The 19,221-nt window shown below is 37.9% G+C and overlaps 1 protein-coding gene and 1 non-coding gene across 3 annotated transcripts in view; both read right to left on the bottom strand.

Annotated features, from left to right (window-relative positions):
* Positions 1-19,221, bottom strand: part of Dmc1 (DNA meiotic recombinase 1) — a 33,665-nt gene that overhangs the window by 8,796 nt on the left and 5,648 nt on the right. Inside the window, exons 4-11 of one of the 2 annotated variants that reach the window (XM_075963505.1) lie at positions 18,955-19,037; positions 14,259-14,311; positions 12,581-12,622; positions 10,165-10,237; positions 6,387-6,478; positions 5,853-5,926; positions 5,617-5,731; positions 4,261-4,321 (exon numbers count right to left, since the gene is read on the bottom strand). In XM_075963505.1, the coding sequence (XP_075819620.1) occupies positions 4,261-4,321; positions 5,617-5,731; positions 5,853-5,926; positions 6,387-6,478; positions 10,165-10,237; positions 12,581-12,622; positions 14,259-14,311; positions 18,955-19,037 (593 nt within the window). The remainder of the gene's footprint in view (positions 1-4,260; positions 4,322-5,616; positions 5,732-5,852; positions 5,927-6,386; positions 6,479-10,164; positions 10,238-12,580; positions 12,623-14,258; positions 14,312-18,954; positions 19,038-19,221) is intronic. The other variant, XM_075963506.1, reaches the window with a different exon arrangement.
* On the bottom strand, positions 8,370-8,441 carry Trnad-guc (transfer RNA aspartic acid (anticodon GUC)). Its single transcript has one exon. It is a non-coding gene; the product is annotated as a tRNA-Asp (tRNA).

The following is a 19,221-nucleotide window of genomic DNA, read 5'->3' as shown; positions in this document are numbered from 1 at the left end:
TATTTTATTTATGGGAGGGTTTCTAATAGCATTTGAAATCCTTTAGTTTAAAACTGTCCCCTTTTTCATTTAGATGTGATAACTTTGTGCTTTATACAAAGACATGTATTTAATCTGTACTGTTATAATTTAATATACTTCAGAACATACTAATTATAGTGAGCCTGTTTCCTTACAGCTTGGCTAGGTGGAAGAGATGTTTCACAGCAGACTTACCCTGCAAAAATACTAGGCTTTGTTATCATCGCTGGCTCTCTGCTTGGCTCTCTTCATATAAATCTCTCCATTCTGCCTCCCCCTCCAGTTATTTCCTTTATGCCACCTCTCAAATCTTCTTTCACTGTCTTACAGGAGTAAGCTCAAGATGGTTTTACTCTTTTTTGAAACTTTTTACAAATACAAGAAAAAAGAACCTCTATCTGGCCTAATTTCCACTGATTTCTTTTACCTTGTAACTCTAGAGTGACAATTTGGGCCTCCTCAGTGTTTTCTCCCCACACCTGAAGAGAGAACAGTTCTCTTTAACTTGTACTGTTTTATCTGAATGCAACCCACTTCCTCCCTCTGAACCAATGAGTCATTTTCTCTTTTTAAAGCAAGCCTTAAAAATCTTCCATTTCTCTTTAGTTTAAAATTAATCTCTTTGTGAAGTACTTTATGTCCTGTGTAGAAAAGACACTTCATAGAGAAAAGATTGCTTTAAGCACTAGAGGACTACACTACAGATGATGTGATGTGGGACATGGCCATACCGAGACTTTAAAATGTTTAGTTAAATAGCAAAATCGATATCATTTATCTTTCTTCTTTATGGAAACAAAGGCTTTTGTCTCTTTCATTTGCTAATGAATTCTCAGGATCTTGTTACCTAGTAGATTTTCAATAAATATTTGAACTAATGAATGGTTGGTTTTCTTCTCAATCTTTTATATTTTGGAAGGGAGAGAGACTGGATGCACATGCTAAGTGCACATCCTACCACTAAGCTGTACTTTGTTCCCACAGTATTTTAGCTTTCTTTTTACTATTCACATAGCTGATATTTTCCGCATTAGTTTTTTCCAATAACTAAGTAGAAAATACTCATAAAAGATATTGAAAAGCAGGAGATAGATCAAAATGCAAAAGATGCAGCAGTTTGCTAAGGTAAGCTTTTAAATGCCTGAAGAGGGCTGGAGAAAGCACAGTGGTGAAGAGCACTGGCTGCTCTTGCAGAGGACCCATATTTAGTCCCCACTGCCCACATGATGGCTCACAACCATCTGTAACTCCAGGTAATCTGGTGCCTTTTGTTGGCCCTATCGGGTACCAAGCATACATGTGTTGCACATACATACATATAGGCACTCAAACATATAAAGCAAATAAAAATGAATTAATAAATAAAATTTTAAATGTCCGAAGATAGGCGCATTCATTTCAGGACAACTTAGGGAATTTGCATTAATGTATCAAGTATCTGTTAGTATCTATGCCTATGTTTCATTTTATATGCACCTAATAGAAGCAGTGCCTTGGTTTAATGCAAAATCACCTTGTTTTGCAACATTGAAGCAATGATTAATTTAGACAAGATTTATTGACAGGTGCTAAAATAAATGGTGAAATCTTATTGCAAAACATGGTATTACATAATCTGAATATCACCCACAAATTCCAGGACAGCCAGGGTTGTTATGCAGAGAAACCCTGCCTTGAAAAACCAAAGCCAACCAACCAAACAAAATCTAAAACATAAAAATAAAAACAATTTTTTAAAAATTTTAAGCTAAATCTCAGTATCATAAAAATCTAACAAGATTGAGGAGCTATTTTGATTAAAGGAGACTAGAGAGACTCAGTAAGTACGCGAAATGCATGCCCTTAGCTGAGGACCATGAATCTAAAACAACCTCTTTATAGCAATTATAAAGAAGACTGTCAGAACAACTAGAGAAACTTGGATATCAGATAGCATCACTGTTGATGTTAACCAGCATCTGTTAATTGTTCTGTGCTTATAAAGGAGAAATATGCTGAAATATTAAGTGGTGAAGCATCAGTGTCTACAAATAATACTCAACAATCAGAAAAAAAAAGCCAGACAATTCTCAAATGGTTCACACACAACAAATAGAATATATGCTGCCAGATGATGGTGGTGCGCGCCTTTAATTCCAGCACTCAAAAGGCAGAGGCAGGTGAATCTCAGTGAGTTCAACACCAGCCTGGTCTACAGAGTGAGTTCCAGGACAGGCTCCAAAGCTACACAGAAAAATCCTGTTTCAAAAAACCAAAAAAAAAAAAGGTTAATATATGTCAATGCATGTATTTATGGACATACAGGACTATATAGACCAGACAAAAAGATTTCACAGATGTGCATGCCAGCATGCATGTTTATAAGAGAAAAGAGAGAGAGAGGAAGAGGGAAAGAGAGAGGGAGGGAGAGAAAGAAGGTGAGAGGAGGAGAGAGAGTGTGTGTATTGCAATGAAACAATACCCATTAGGGAATCTAAGAAAATGGTGTGTGCATTCATTGTGCTAATCTGTAAATTTTCTCTGGTTAAAGTTTTCTGAATAAAACACAGAAAAGCTTTTGAAAGTCATTGTGAACTTAGGGTTATTCAGCTGCTTGTTCAGTCAAACATTCTAGGTAGTGATAACAAACCTTCTTTTGAATTTTAAGCTTTCACAATCTTATTTTAGCTCTCTTTGCTTTGCTATTCCTTGCCATCTTTCAGAGAGCCATTGTACTCTTACATGTGGGCAAATACTTCAGTAAATTCTGAATATGTTTTGTGTGACTTACATTGTTTCTATGAGTAACAGACCTTTCTTTGTGTGTGTGTGTTTTTAAGATGTCTCTTGTATATCTAATCAAAAGCCTAATTTTTCTTTCTTTTTTTTCTTTTTTAAATTTTATTTTATTTTTTGTTGTTGTTTTTCTGTTTTGTTTTTTTTGTTTTTTTATTTTTTTAATTTATTTATTTATTAAAGATTTCTGTCTCTTCCCCGCCACCGCCTCCCATTTCCCTCCTCCTCCCCCAATTAAGTGCCCCCCCCAGCCCGAAGAGCACTCAGGGTTCCCTGCCCTGTGGGAAGTCCAAGGAACCCCCACCTCCATCCAGGTCTAGTAAGTTGAGCATCCAAACTGCCTAGGCTCCCACAAAGCCAGTACGTGCAGTAGGACTAATTTTTTTTTTTAGTATAGCAGCCTTTCAATTTTTTTTTTTTGGAATGTAAGCTTTATCTGCCTAAGATCATTTTCTTTTTTAAGATTTATTTTATGGGGGGCTGGAGAGATGGCTCAGTGGTTAAGAGCATTGCCTGCTCTTCCAAAGGTCCTGAGTTCAATTCCCGGCAACCACATGGTGGCTCACAACCATCTGTAATGAGGTCTGGTGCCCTCTTCTGGCCTGCAGACATACACACAGACCGAATATTGTATACATAATAATTAAATAAATATTAAAAAAAAAAAGATTTATTGCCGGGCGGTGGTGGCGCACGCCTTTAATCCCAGCACTCGGGAGGCAGAGGCAGGCGGATCTCTGTGAGTTCGAGGCCAGCCTGGACTACAAGAGCTAGTTCCAGAACAGGAACCAAAAGCTACAGAGAAACCCTGTCTCGAAAAACAAAACAAAAAAAAAATAAAAAAAAAAAAAAAGATTTATTTTATGTGTACAAGTGTTTTGCTTGAATGTATGCATGTATGGGCACCATGTGCATACCTAGTGCTTGCAGAGGTCAGGTGTTGGAACACGTGGGACTGGCATTATGAATAGCTGTAAGCTACCATGTCAGTGCTGGGACTCAAACCTAGGTCTTCTGCAAAAGCAATGCGTGTTCTAAACTGATGAACCATATCTCAAGGCCCTAAGTCCTTTGATACCCCCTTTGTCCTAGATCAAAGCAGGGCCCCTAGTACTGATGAAAATTGTTAAAACACTGCTTTATTCTATAGAGAATACAGAAAAAATAGGTTCTGAATAACAAACATTACGTGCTATAGGAAATAACAGTGCACTGTGTAATGAAGTGATCTGAGATACACTATGCCCTTATTAAGGCTGAATATTATTGTTGTTTAGAGACGAGGCTCCACAACATAGCCCAATCTGATTTTGAGTTCACCATCCTCCTGCCATCATCGCCCAAGTGCCAGGATTACATGCATGAGATATCACACCTAGATAAGGTTGGTTATTTCTAAGTGATTTTATTCTATACTCTAACCTTTTGATAGTAATCTCTGCAAAATACAATACAGGGGCTTACGTCATTGTTGCTCCTGGATCTGCAGTCATTTGATTGGTCACAAAAACAGCAACATTATATTCTGCATAAAAATAAAATTAAGACACTAAGAGAAGGGCAGTAAAAAATACAAAGTTCATTGTTTAGATTTCAGTATAGGTTGGGTGGTGGTGGTGCACACCTTTAATCCCAACACTCAGGAGGCAGAGGCAATCAGATCTCTGTAAATTGGAGGCCAGGTTGATCTACAGATCGAGTTCCATGATAGGAAGGTCTACACAGAGAAACACTGTCTTGAAAAACAAGACAAAAAGTAGATTTTGGTTTAGGAATCTTGCACCATTGAGTTTATTTTTTTAAACAAGCTCTTGTTTCTAGCTATCCTGGAACTCACTTTGCAGACCAGGCTGGCCTCGAACCCAGAGATCCACCTACCTCTGCCTCAACCGTGCTGGTATTAAAAGTGAGCCACCACTGCCCAATTTAAAATCAACCTCAAGTGGAATTTTTTTCAAGACAAGGTTTCTCTATGTAGAGCTGACTGGCCTGGAACTCACTACGTAGACTAGGCTGACCTTGAACTCAGAGATCTGCCTGCTTCTGTCTCCCAGAGTGCTAGGATTGAAGGCATGTGTCACCATGCCTAGCTTCCTATTTTTCATTAATAATAAAAAATACTGCTAAGCAGTGGTGGCTCACGCCTATAATCCCAGCACTCGGTAGGCAGAGGTAGGTGAATCGGTGTGAGTTTGAGGCCAGCCTGGTCTACAGAGTGAGCTCCAGGACAGGCTCCAAAGCTAACAGAGAGCCGGGCGGTGGTGGTGCACACCTTTAATCCCAGAACTTGGGAGGCAGAGGCAGGCGGATCTCCGTGAGTTTGAGGCCAGCCTGGTCTACAAGAGCTAGTTCCACAATAGGCTCCAAAGCTACAGAGAAACCCTGTCTTAAAAAACCAAACCAAACAAACAACAAAAAACAAACCAAACAAAAAAACTTAAGGGCTGGAGAGATGGCTCGGCGATTAAGAGCACTGACTGTTCTTCCAGAAGACCTGAGTTCAATTCCCAGTACCCACATGGCAGCTCACAACTGTCTGTAACTCCAAGATCTGACACCCTCACACAGATATATATGCAGGCAAAACATTAATGCACATTAAATAAAAATAAATTAATTAATTAAAGAAGAAAAATACTTAAATTCATCATTATTGTTATTTATATCAAAATTAGTTTTAGTTTAAATAATCATTTAGATTATCAAAGTAATTTAAAATGTTACGCTTCTGACATCCTTCTGAGGGTCTCTGCAAACACACTATCACAAACACAGTCAATAGATGCTATGTGACACTACTGTTTTATTTTAAAGATCTACCTTCTGAGATTTTTTGGAGTCGTGACAACATCTGGGCCAATTTTTGCTGCCGTTCAGCCAATTCCCCACGGCCACTGAAATCCACTCGAAAAAGTGCCATTATTGAGTCAACGATCTGCACAGGAGTAACATAAAACCAAACATGCATTTTAAAATAGAAGGAAGATGCTTGTTTATACAGAATAGAAAAATATGGTAAGTAGCTCTGCCAGTGAACATTATTTAAAAGCTTGTACCAATAGTTTGAAAATGCCAGCTTCTTCGTGAAACTTGGCTGCTACATAATCAAGTAGCTCCATCTGATGTTCACCTGATGGGAAACACAGAACATGTTACAGAAGCCAGAAGCAGAGGCTAACTTAAGCTCGGAAACAGGCAGAGAAGAGTTCTTCTTTCCTCTCAACTATACTAAGTAAGGGCTGCATATTCTGCTTGAGCATTGTGGCAAATGGTACCTTAGCAAAAAAAAAAAAAAAAAGTTGCTCTGGGTCGCTTTAGTTCAGTGGTAAATCACATGCCTAGAGTATGTGAAACTCAGAGTCAATCCCAGCACTACAAGGGAAAATAGCTGACAGTTACTCTACATTTCAGAGAAAACAAATAAAGAATTTGAAGGTAGCTGAGTACCTTGAGGACTTAGCAGATGATACTATTTATGAACTAATTTGCAGAAAATTTAATGAAAACAGGTGAAAATGTAGTATCATCAGATGGTAAATTAGTGTTGTCACCTTTCCATAATCTAAGCGTAAAATGTACATGGTTCTTACTAGTATAGGCACGGGCATAGAGTACATTGTCCAGTACTGCATCGTGGTCTACGTTAAAGCGATCAGCAATGTCACGAAGGCGATCTGGACGGCTGGAGTGTGGCAAGATTAAGGATCCAATAAACCAATTCCAAAGAAAAGGTAGCACTGTGAGCAAGTAAAACAACTAAGACGTAACAGTGTGTCTGCAGAGGCATTCTGAATGCTAGCGATCACTTCAGGACTCCCAGAGCCCCTCTCTATAAGTGTTTCAAAATATTTTAGGTGATGGTAGGAGGTCACACATAATGGTAAAGCAGACATTGAATATTAAGTTTTAAAATAAGTTTAAAAGCTAGTTGTGATGTCCTTATTTTATAAGGACACTGACAAAGAGTTTTGGCAAATAATTTAGGATTATGTAGCAGAATAGTTAAAAGGAAAATTAGAAACTAAGGTTCATAAGTCTCTTTTGTTCAGAGTTCTATAAAATAGACTTATTCTAGAACAGTAATGTCACTGAGTTATAATTCAAGTCACTTCAAATTCTTCATTGGCTCAGAATGAAATAGTTTAACATTACACTAATAATATATGGCAAAATAATTAAAAATTTGGTGATGTGAAGTAAAGGGTCAAAAAGTAACCTCAAGAGTCTAAAAGGGATCTGATTTGATTAAGCAGGTTTTTGTTTTTGACTTTTATACACCTTCTAAAGAAGTTGGTAGTTTTCTGAAACTAGTACATTCCTGTATACCGCAAATGGAAGATGCTAATAATCACTAACAGGTAAACTACAGAGAAGATTTAATCAACACTTTATTCTCTGGCCTTTAGTGACTCTAACAGTGTTCCAAGTGGAATGAAGAAACAAAAAATGCATGTCTGTAGTTTCATTTCACTTTTATGTGCACTCTTTATAAAACATCAACTATTGCCATGTGGTGGTGTTGCATGCCCTTAATCCCAGCATTTAGGAGGCAGACAGACCTCTGTGAGTTTGAGGTCAGCCTGGTCTATAGAGTGAATTCCAGGACAGCCAAGGCTATACAGAGAGACTTGGTATTGAAAAATCATAAATATAAAATAAAATAAAGGGGCTGGAGAGATGGCTCAGTGGTTAAGAGCACTGTCTGCTCTTCCAGAGGTCCTGAGTTCAATTCCCAGCAACCACATGGTGGCTCCAAACCATCTGTAAAGAGATCTGATGCCCTCCTCTGGCGTGTGAGCATAAATGGAGGCAGAAAGTTGTATACATAATAAATAAATCTTTAAAAAATAAAATAAAATAAAGCTGGTGGTGGTGGTCCACACCTTTAGTCCCTGTACTTGGGAGGAAGAAGCAGGTGGATCTCTGAGTTCAAGGCCAGCCTGATCTACAAAGTGAGTTCCAGGAAGGCCAGAGCAACACAGAGAAACTCTGTCTTGAAAAACAAAAACAAACAAAATTAAATAAAACAAAATCCCAAACAAACAAGAGTTGAGTTTACACTGAGGGAAAATACAAATGAATCTATAAGTACTTACTAACTGATTGTCACATGGAATTAATGACCATATTACCCCATTATCAGTGCAGAGCATTATAGAAAACAAAAGTAATAAGAATCTATGTCCTAGGTAAGTTTAAAACTTACAAAGACAAAATATAAATGTAAGAAGAAAAATATCAAGAAACAGTAGTATAAGTTGAGAGACCCCAAGAAAAAAACATGAGAGATTTCCCTCCTGACTTTCCCCTTGCTCTCAACTATTTCTTCCTGTTTTGATAAAGTCCAGATTGCTAATCTGCAAGAGTCACTCCTCCCTTTTGAGGAGCACTGTTAGTCAATTCTTTCTAAAATTAGTGGAACTCCATCTGAGCCCCTCTTGCTGCAGCTCTAAGCATCCAATCCTCCTTTCCCAAGTCAGGTTTCTTAGGCACTTCTCATGCCCAGATTTCTCAGCATTATGAAAATAGTTCTTGGCTTATTTTTCTCTCATAGGAGTATTTTTTTTTTTTGGCTCCCCGTCGGGGAATCTAACCCCGGTCTCCCGCGTGACAGGCGGGGATACTCACCACTATACCAACGAGGATCATAGGAGTATTTTTGATAATATATTCTACAATAGTTCAGGAAGGACAAGATTTTCTGAATTGGGTAATTACAGAAAATAAGAAGGAGCAGGCCTTGATATGAGAGGCTTAACAATTTGTATGATTCAATAAGACTATGACATGGGGATAGAGGGAGCAAATCCCCTGTAGAATGCAACATGTGGATTTCTCTATGACCAGCCAAGCTAACAGTCAAAAGAGAGCAAAGCAAAAGACATTTCAGACATGTCAGATCTCTTTTTACCATCTGGATCACCTTTCTGAAAGCAGTGCTTTCAGGAAACCAAAAGAAAGATGCTCTGGCCATGTAAGAGGCCTTAATGATAACACAAAAACCTTCATTACCTAAAGAATGTTATTGTATGTTTTCCAATTTTTAACATGTTTAGCAGGATGGGATTAGACTGAAACATTCTCATCTCTTTGCCTTTAATTCTGCTGAGAAATAAGCCTGGTGAAGCAGGTCGGGCTTCATTTAATGAACCTGTGCAGCTCTTACATCTTCTGAACCTGGTACCTCCTCAAACCATTGTGTAAGTCCAATTACACATTGTCTCCCTCACTTGCTGTTTCCTTGAGACTTCCATCACTCCAGAAGCCACTGCAAATGTTCCCTGGAACTAATTCCCAACTCCAGTGATCTTTCTCATCTGTTCTCTTCTCTTCTTCACACTTCAGATTTGCTTGCCTTCCACAGGCAGAGTTCCTCCTACTTTCTATGACTGTACATTCTTCATTTTAGTCCTCTTCATAAATACAAGCACATGTCAAAGTTACAAGTTCACTCTACCCTCTCTTTAGTTAATTCATCCACATCTCTGACTCCATCCTTTCCTCAGAATTTTCCACAGTTATCTGTACATCCTCTTGTCCCTCATGTTCAACACTCTACCAAGAAACATCAGTTGTCTTCAGTACCATTCTGCTCCCTGTCTAGATGAGACTCAGGGTAGCCTCCAGGCCAATCTCCTTTGTCTTCAGTTTCCCTTAGTAATGTTTCCTGTCCTGTCCTTTTCTTTTTGTTTTTTTTCCCTTTCATTTAATTGCTTATTTTTAGGGGCAGGGTTTCTCTATGTAACAGTCCTGACTGTCCTGGAATTTACTATGTACTAAGCTGGCCTTAAACTCACAGAGATCAACCTGCTTTTGCCTCCTGAGTGCTGGGGTTAAAGACATCCACCACCATACCCAGCTTCCTTTTGTGCATATTGCTTCCAACCTAGACAACATTCCCATTTTCTGAGATTTCTGAAATAAAAATATCTAATTGACATTCACCATCTGATTTCAAAGTTCTTCATGTCTTTGACCCAAATCACCTTTCTGGAATACTTTTATATCAATTAAACTGCCATACCCTCTGTGACACAATCACAAGCTTTGACCCTTTCTTTCCTTCAATATATTTAAGTTCCTCAAGTCTTTCCCTCTACTTGAAGCAAAATCTTTGGATATGAAGCTTTAAAAATGATTAAGATGCAATTTCACCTCATGTATTTGCTTGTCATTTTGCATCAAACCAAGTAGAGAAATAAATCAAGCAGTGATGTGAGCATTTGGTCAGCACTGCTGTCCCCTTTACTTTTGTCATTATTGTTGTTACTAGGATCACTATGAAAATGATATATCAAGACACATTCTCTTTTGTAATAATATTGCTCTACCACACTGCCTCAGGATTTGTTTAAATAAAAGGGTTACAAAGTATTTTCTGTATCAATGAAGATAATCTTTCCTCCTGAGTAGCCGCCTGCTCCTGGAAGTTGCGCTGTCACTGGGGAACAATTAAAAATTAATATTAACATGAATGAATAAACTTTGCGGAAACAAACACATAAGTTAACATTAAGTTTACATTGGTTGCAATTTTAGTAAACTTAGCAAAGAACAATGACCCTTTGGCTTCTAAAAAGATTGCTGTAGTTCCACCACAGTAACCAATGATAAATAAGTACTCTGCAAGGATAATAATAATTTAACTGAGAATTTTAATCTCTCTCACAATGTTTGTCAAAACCAATTTTTTAAATAAATAGAATTAGAATGTAAATGTTAGTTATTTTCATAATAATCACAAATATAATTTTTGCTAAATAATTCTAGTTATCTTTCAATTACTGTCCATATTTAAATGTATTTACTTTGCATGTATACACATGTATACTGTGGCAAGTGAACTGTTCCTATGTATGGGCCCATGGGTGTCCACCGTTTGTGAGACAGCATCTCTTACTGAATATGGAATTTATTGATTGTGCTAGACTTGCTAGGCAGCAAGGCCCAGGAATCTTCCTGTCTCAGGCTCCCCAGAACTGTGATTATAGGCGTGTGGTGCAGTACCCAGCTTTTTACAAAAGTGCTACAGATGCAATCCTAGGTCCTCAAAATTATACAGCAAGCACTTTCCTCAACTGAGCCATTTCCCCAGGCCAAGCATTTACTTTTTTCAAAAGGTAGGTTCTCATGTATCCCAGATTGGCATCCAGCTTACTACGTAGCCAAGGATGACCTTGAAATCTGATCCACCTCTCCAAATTGGTTTATGCCAGGGCTAGGGATTAAGTCCAGGGCTTCATGTATGCTAGACTTAGTATCAACCAAGCTACATCCCCAACTCATATGTATTGTATTACTGTAGCTAACATAAAGAATTACTTCATACTAGGCGTTCACATTATTTCATTTACTTTTCAAAACTCCCCAAGATTTGGCACTATTATTATTTCAGTTCTACTATGAGGACAATTAAAGGGGTAAAGCAACTTGCCCACACTCATACAGCTATCAGTGATAGAAACAAGACATTTTGATTCTAGAATATTGGCCCCCTTTTCACTTTTTTCCTGTGTGTGTGTGTTGTGTTAGCATGTGTGTATGCATGTTCACATGTGTTAAGGTGCATATCAGACCCCCCCCCTTTTGTTTTTTCAAGACAAGGATTCTCTGTAGTTTTGAAGTCTGTCCTGGAACTAGCTCTTGTAGACCAGGCTGGCCTCGAATTCACAGAGATTCTCTTATTTCTGCCTCCCAAGTGCTGGGATTAAAGGAATGCGTCACCACCGCCCAGCTTCAGAACCCCCTTTTTAACTACTTTTCTATGTTCCTTTTATTTAAGTAAAAGAAATACAAATAGAATCTTTGTGCATAAGGAATTTCTTGTTTATTTTGTTTTAGAAAAATTATATATTTACTTTTTAGGAAATTTATATTTGTCAAGTGTGGTGGTACATGCATTTAATCCCAGCCAGCCCTTGAGAGGCAGAGACAGGCAGATCCCTGTGAGTTCAAAGCCAACCTGGTCTATACAGCAAGTTTCATCCACCCAGAACTATATAGTGAGCCCTGCCTCAAAACAAACAAATAAAGACCCCAATTTTTTTTATTTGGTTTTTCAAGACAGGGTTTCTCTGTGGTTTTGTAGCCTGTCCTGGAACTAGCTCTTGTAGACCAGGCTGGTCTCGAACTCACAGAGATCCGCCTGCCTCTGCCTCCCAAGTGCTGGGATTAAAGGCGTGCGCCACCACCGCCCGGCTTAAAGACCCAAAATTATATTTACTCATTTATTTCGTTTAGGGGCACATGATGCAATGGCATGTTTGTGGAGGTCAGAGGGCAACTGTGGGAGTCGGCTCTCTCCTACTACCATGTGGGTTCTAGGGATCAAACTCAAGTTTCTTCGGTTGGGAGGCAAGTGCCTTATCCACTGAGTCATCCTGCTGAGCTCCAACTTTAATTTTATGCTTCATTTTGGACTGAATACACCCATAGGCAGTAAAGTATTCTAGTCTTTAATAAATTTTATGTCATTGTTATGATTTTTAAAAAGACAAAAAAGATGGATAGGAAGAATTTGATATACTGGGTACCACTCCTGCCAATTCACCATAAACCATTTACCTCCTCTGTACCTTCATGCAGGTGTTCATAGTGCAGCATTGACAACAGTACCTCACACACACACTCCAAAACCATCCGTGCAACAATGGGCTGTCTACTTAACCTCTTGAGCTTTTGTTTCCTTGGACATTTTGGTTCAATTGCATAAGGTCATGTAAGATGCAGTAGAGATCTACTAAGTGAACGTTCTGACTATCACTGTTATGTTGTATGTTCTTACCACAGAGGGTATGAGACAGCTGAGTTTTTCCAGTACGAAATTCTGTAAAAATTTAGAAAAAGGAACTTTTAGAAAAGTACAGTTACTATTATTTTTCACTAAACAAACAAAACTAACACTGCATTTGGGTTAGGAATGTTGCTTAGTGATACAGCACTTGTCTAAAATGCCCACAGTCCCGAATTCCACTTCCAGTATTCCCCTCCACAGAAGAACCTCACTGCTTTCTGTCAAATCTCACTCTTAAAGGACCTCCTATCACGAAAGGATGCTGCATGTATGAATACCATAAGTGGGAGACAAAACAAATTTAGCCTCTCAACATAAGTACTGTTTAGGTTAAAGTTAATTTAAAGCAAATTTTCCGTAGGACTAGTCACACAAATGAGAGTTTCAGACCTGACCACAGAGAGGACAGCCAGGCTCTTTTCTCAAGGAAAAGCTGATGTGATCTTGAATAGCGCCATCCCTAGTTACCAGCAGAAGCAAATGTTTTCCAAAGGAAAACTTCCCTAATCATTTAGGTCCACTGAACTCTCAGTTTAAATTTTTAAAAAGCTCGGGGGCTGGAGAGATGGCTCAGAGGTTAAGAGCATTGCCTGGTCTTCCAAAGGTCCTGAGTTCAATTCCCAGCAACCACATGGTGGCTCACAACTATCTGTAATGGGGTCTGGTGCACTCTTCTGGCCTGCAGGCATACACACAGACAGAATATTGTATACATAATAAATAAATAAATATTTAAAAAGTTCATAAATAATATATAAGAGGAGAAATTGCTAAGATTGAATCAATAGAAATAAAAATCAGATTTACTTCTTCAAGTCAATAAAAATAATGACAACAAAACATTTAGTTCTCTCTTTTTTTAAAAAAAGATTTTTAAATTTAGTATACAGTGTTCTGTCTGCATGTATGCTTGCCAGAAGAGGGCACCAGATCTCATTACAGATGGTTGTGAGCCACTATGTGGTTGCTGGGAATTGAACTCAGAACCTCTGGAAGAGCAGCCAGTGCTCTTAACCTCTGAACAATCTCTCCAGTCCACATTTAGTTCTCTAAGTGCAAATACTGGATTGTCAGATTCAGCATGTAAAACAGCTATACACGAATTAATTGTTAAAATATAGCATATAGGCTAGGTATGGTAGTGCTGGCCTTTAGTATTAGTAGTTGGGAGACAGAGGCAGGTAGTTCTTTGTGAGTCCCAGGCCAGTCAGGGCCATACAATAAGACCCTGTACACATACATACGCGCACACACACACACACACACACACACACACACACACACACACTATATATATATATATATATATATATATATATATACATACATACATACATATATATGCTATAAAGTGAAAAAAATTATTCTCTATATTCATGAAATATGCCTAAACAAAAATCAACCTTATTGAATTACCTTTTGAGGGAATAAGAGAAAAAATTCAATTTTTTTCTATAGCAATCAGAGGTAACAGGAAGAAAAATGTCAATAAGAAATATGCTGTTAGTATATGTTTTTATTTTAGCTTAGAATAGTCCTGTAGTATAATAATTGGTACTTCATCAAATATTCTCAAGCAGGAACTTGTTTATTATTTATTGTTTAATTATACATGTATCCATATATTAACAAATGTCATTTTATATAAAACTATTAAGGTTCTACCTACCTCCAAAAGCTTCTGTAATTGCCATACTTTCAATGCCACCTCCTAGTAATTTACTGGAAACAGATAAAAAATATTGGTGACAGAGTATAAATACAGATAAAAAAATAAAAAAGAGGGGCTGGAGAGATGGCTCAGTGGTTAAGAGCATCCCCTGCTCTTCCAAAGGTCCTGAGTTCAATTCCCAGCAACCACATGGTGGCTCACAACCATCTGTAATGAGGTCTGGTGCCCTCTTCTGGCCTGCAGGCATACACACAGATAGAATATTGTATACATAATAAATAAATATAAAAAAATAATAGTGTATACATAATAAATAAATAAATATTTAAAAAAATAAAAAAGATGCACTAGGTGTGGCAGCGCATGCCTTTAATTCCCAGGACTCAGGAGGCAGAGGCAGGGGGACCTTTGTGAGTTCTAGGTCAGTCTGGTCTATTGAGTGAGTTCAGGACAGCCAGAACTGTGTAGAGAGAGACCCTGTCTCAAAAATAAAATAAAATAAAATAAAATAAAATAAAATAAAAGAAGGAGATGAAGTTTGTATCATTAGTAACATATCATCTATATATACAACAAGAATGGGAATTCATAGTTGAAAGAAATGACACTCACTGTTTAAGTCACAGGTTCTATTGTGGATTAGCAAGAAGATTAAACAAAGTAATTTATAAGTCCCATTTTTATTTCTGAGTATCAATAGTAAATGTGTCCGTAAGGCTTTATGTCCATTGCTCTTCTGAATTGGAATTAAAAGATTCGTTAAGCTGGATGGTGGTGATGCACGCCTTAATCCCAGCACTCAGGAGGCTAAGGCAGGAGGATCTCTATGAGTTTGAGGCCAGCCTGGTCTACAGTGCTTATTTGAGGAAAGTCAGGGCTACACAGGGAAACCCTATCTCAAAAAACAAAACAAAAGAACCACAAAACAAAACAAAACAGAAAACAAAAAGAAAGAAAGAAAGAAAGAAAGAAAGAAAGAAAGAAAGAAAGAAAGAAAGGGAAATGAAAAAAGTGTTTATTTTGTGGTGCTAGGGATTGAACCAGGGTCTTGCATACATATGCTAAGAAAGCCTGAACTACACATATGCAACGGTCTTGTTACTAATCAAATTTCTTAAACTGTGCATAGATAATGTTTCTAAAAGTTATATGAATAGTTAACTGAATATCCAGTTTTTTTTCAGGTGCATCTTTCTATGTAAGCCAGGCTTGCCTGTAACTCCCTATGTAGCCCAAGCTGGACACAAACTCACAGAAATCCACCTGCCTCTGCCTTCTAAGTGCTTGAGTTAAAGGCATACACCACCATGCTTTAATTTTTAATATGCTCATGAACATGTAAAAAACAGAAATTAAGAGAATCCAGTGATTGCCATTGTTGGTTTATCTCACATAAAACCAAATTTTAGGCAGACCCTATCAGAGAAGAAAATGTTCAAAGATAGTATGCTTGTTGTTTTTTTGTCATCTTGAAACAAGGAAATCTTAACAGAGAAAATGTCTCCATCAGATTGGCCTATAGGCAAGTCCAGAGGGTATTATCTTGATCAATGATTGATGTGGGCCTACTGTAGGCTGTGTCATTCCTGAGCAGATGGTCCTGGGTGTAATAAGAAAGCAAGCTGAGTTAGCCAAGGGAACAAGCCAGTAAGTAAGAAGCATTCCTCCATAGCCTGTGCTTCAGTTCCTGCCTCCAGGTTCAGGCCTTGAGTTCCTGCCCTAATTTATGTCAGTGATGGAGTATGACCTGATAGTTATGAGAGTAGAGTGTTGTGCACATCTTTAATACTAGCACAGGAGAGGCAGAGTCAGGTGGATCTCTGTGAGTTCAATGCCAGCATGGTCTACAGAATGAGTTCTAGATCAGAGAGACCCTACTTCAAAAAGTCAAAGAGAAAGGAGTGAGGAGAGTTGTAAGACAAAATAAACTCTCTTCTTCCCAACTTACTTTTGGTCATGGTGTGGTGTTTTATGATAGCAATGGAAACCCTAAGACAAATAGTATATACAATGTTAGCAGTTAGAAGAAATCTGCCAGGTTTTGACAGCATATATTTAATTGGTAACACAATGTTTTAGTGCATTTAATGTTCTTACTATGAGAAGAACTAAAGAAATTATGATCTCATTCATCCATTCATTAAATGCAGTAAGTAAGTGTTATTGTGCTGAGACCTGGTAGGAGCACTTAAAAACCCTTTGTCGTTTCTATTAGCATGTCTTTGGGGATGCAATCACAAATTAGACAAAGCCTTAAGGGAATAGATTTATTATTTGCCTAAGTAAGACAGCAATTTAAATGCAAATTGAAGCATTTTGAGGTCTCTGCTGACTTCAATTAAGAAAAGAAAAGGGGTTAGAGAGATGGCTCAGTGGTTAAGAATACTTGCTGCTTTTGTAGAAGGCTGAGTTTGGTTCCTAGTACCCACACGGTGGCTCACAACCATCTGTAACTCCAGTTCTAGGGGATACAGTAACTTTTCTGGCTTCCATGGGCTAAATACTCACACACACATAAAACAAAATAAGTAAAAGACACTGGCATGTATAATCTGAGAAGGACATTGACTACAAAATCATCCCATGAGGAGCACAAGCCCTTGAGAAATCTTATACATCAGGTGACTATTAAAGAATTTTCATGCTACTTTTCATCTTGAGAAGAGTCGCCCTGAAAATGTAGTTTTGGAAAATAATAGTCAAAATTTCTGGCATTTATGCAATGCTGAAAAGCTAAAGAAGTAACCCCAAGACTTCCCTGTGAAACCAGCCTAAATTATTTGAAATAAAAAAAATGACTTCCTAGCCACGTGGTGATGATACACGCCTTTAATCCCAGCACTTGGGAGGCTGAGGCAGGTGGATCTTTGTGAGTTTGAGGCCAGCCTGGTCTACAAGAGTTAGTTTCAGGACAGCTAGCGCTGTTACATAGAGTAAACCCTGTCTCGAAAAACCAAAAAGAAAAAAAAGATTTCTTTTGTAAAACGTGGGAACATTTAGAATTAGGTGCAGAAGAGTAATATTTTAAATCTAAAAAGATTTAAACAGATACAAATCAAACCTACATAATACTATTTGGTGTTTGGGAGCTTTCAAAGTATGGGAAAATTTGGCTTCCTGATAATAATAGAATAGCTCTTGGAAAGTTGTGGTATTAGATCTATAGTTTTGAGGTTGATAACTAAGTTTATAAATAGTAACTGAACATTTATGAATAGCTAAATCTCAATACACTTCTATGATTATTAGACTTAAAAAAGATAAGTACCATAAGGAAATATCTTGCTTTCTTGGGTGACTGAGGATTGAATACAGAGCCTTACAACTGCTAGGTGAGCACTTGATCACTGGGTCACATCTAGATCTTGGGAAGATTTTACTAATTAATAATTAGATAAATAGCCAGGTATGGTGATACATAGTCTGTAATTTCAGCATTTTGGAGGCTGAAGCAGAAAGATGACAAGTTCAAGTCACCCTGAAAAATGTTATAAGACCCTAAACACACACACACACTCACACACATCATTCATGAGCTCTCTGGGAAGATAACTGAGGACAATTACTAGTTTTAAGTATAATAATGGTGATGGTATTAAAAATGAGAGTCCTGGGCCAGGTGGTGGTGGCTCACACCTTTAATCTCAGCACTCAGGAGGCAGAGGCAGGTGGATCTCTGTGAGTTTGAGGCCATACTGATCTACAGAGTGAGTTCCAGGACAGCCAGGGCTACACAGAGAAACCCTGTCTCCAAAGGAAGAGAGAGAGAGAGAGAGAGAGAGAGAGAGAGAGAGTCTTGGCTGGGCATTTAGCTTAGCATTCATTTGGGTCTAATTAGTAGCTTAGACTTCATAGACTTCAGCCTTTGATCCTAAATCTACTCCTCCTACAAGTCCCTTATTTGTGATCTATATTTTCCTGACCTTCAGACCTAAAACCTAGACGTCATCCTTGGAGAAAAATCTATAAAGTAACTTTTTTTTGAGATAGGGTTTTTCTACCATCATTTTCCTGGAACATGTTCTGTAGACTATGCTGGCCTTGAACTCACAGAGTTCCACCTGCCTCTGCCTCTGCCTCCCAAGTGCTGGGATAAAAAGTTCACCATCACCATCTAGGATAATTAACTATTATAAAAAAAATAATAAAGTTGGGCTCAGTAGCCCTGGCTGTTTGGAAGCAGGAAGGTCACTTGAGCACCCATATTTAACATCAGCCTAGATAATCCAATTTGGGGGGAAAACTCATAATCAATTTCGGGAAATTAACAATGTATGTCAGAAAACATGAGAGTAAATGAAAAGGGATGCTAGAACCACCCTTGTTGAGGAATAAGTCCTAGATTGTTTCTTCTAAAATATTCAATCTAACAACTAATTTAAGTAAACACAAAGTGGGAAATGAAATTTTCTTCATCAAGGGAGATGGAAAGTAATGAAATATAAGCTGATATTTCAAGTCATGGATAAATAAAGGCTAAATTACAAATTATTTATGATTATGAATTCCTTGGAAGAAATGTAAACTGTTCAACCTGGAATTTGCCTCACGTTCATTCTGGAACAAACATTACAAACTCCCTCAAAGTAGGAAGCTACTTTTTCCACAAGAGTGGAAATCATGATGAGATAGAGGAAAAGAAAAATGGACTCCAAAGGTTGTACTTAGTGGTAATAAAAATTGAGATACACACTCAAATTCCTGACTCCCAGTGGTGATATGGAAAACCATCTTCCTCTTTTCGCTGTACTCAAATGCAGTTAGGAATCCTGGTTCCTAGAGAAAGACAATGGACAAGTTAAAAAACAGTGTAAGATGACTGGAATGGCAACTGCTTCCCAGCACTACATGCTCAGTCATCAAGCTCATCATCTGTGTATGCTCCTTTTGAAGACTATATCAGAAAATGGGCAAAAAAACATAGGCTTGGGGTTAGAGATATGACTCAGTAGTTAAGATC

The sequence above is a fragment of the Microtus pennsylvanicus genome, chromosome 2, assembly GCF_037038515.1.
Source record: "Microtus pennsylvanicus isolate mMicPen1 chromosome 2, mMicPen1.hap1, whole genome shotgun sequence".
NCBI classification, from domain to species: Eukaryota; Metazoa; Chordata; class Mammalia; order Rodentia; family Cricetidae; genus Microtus; species Microtus pennsylvanicus.
Note: the sequence above shows the minus strand (reverse complement) of the source record. Positions and strands in the feature narration are given on the sequence as shown.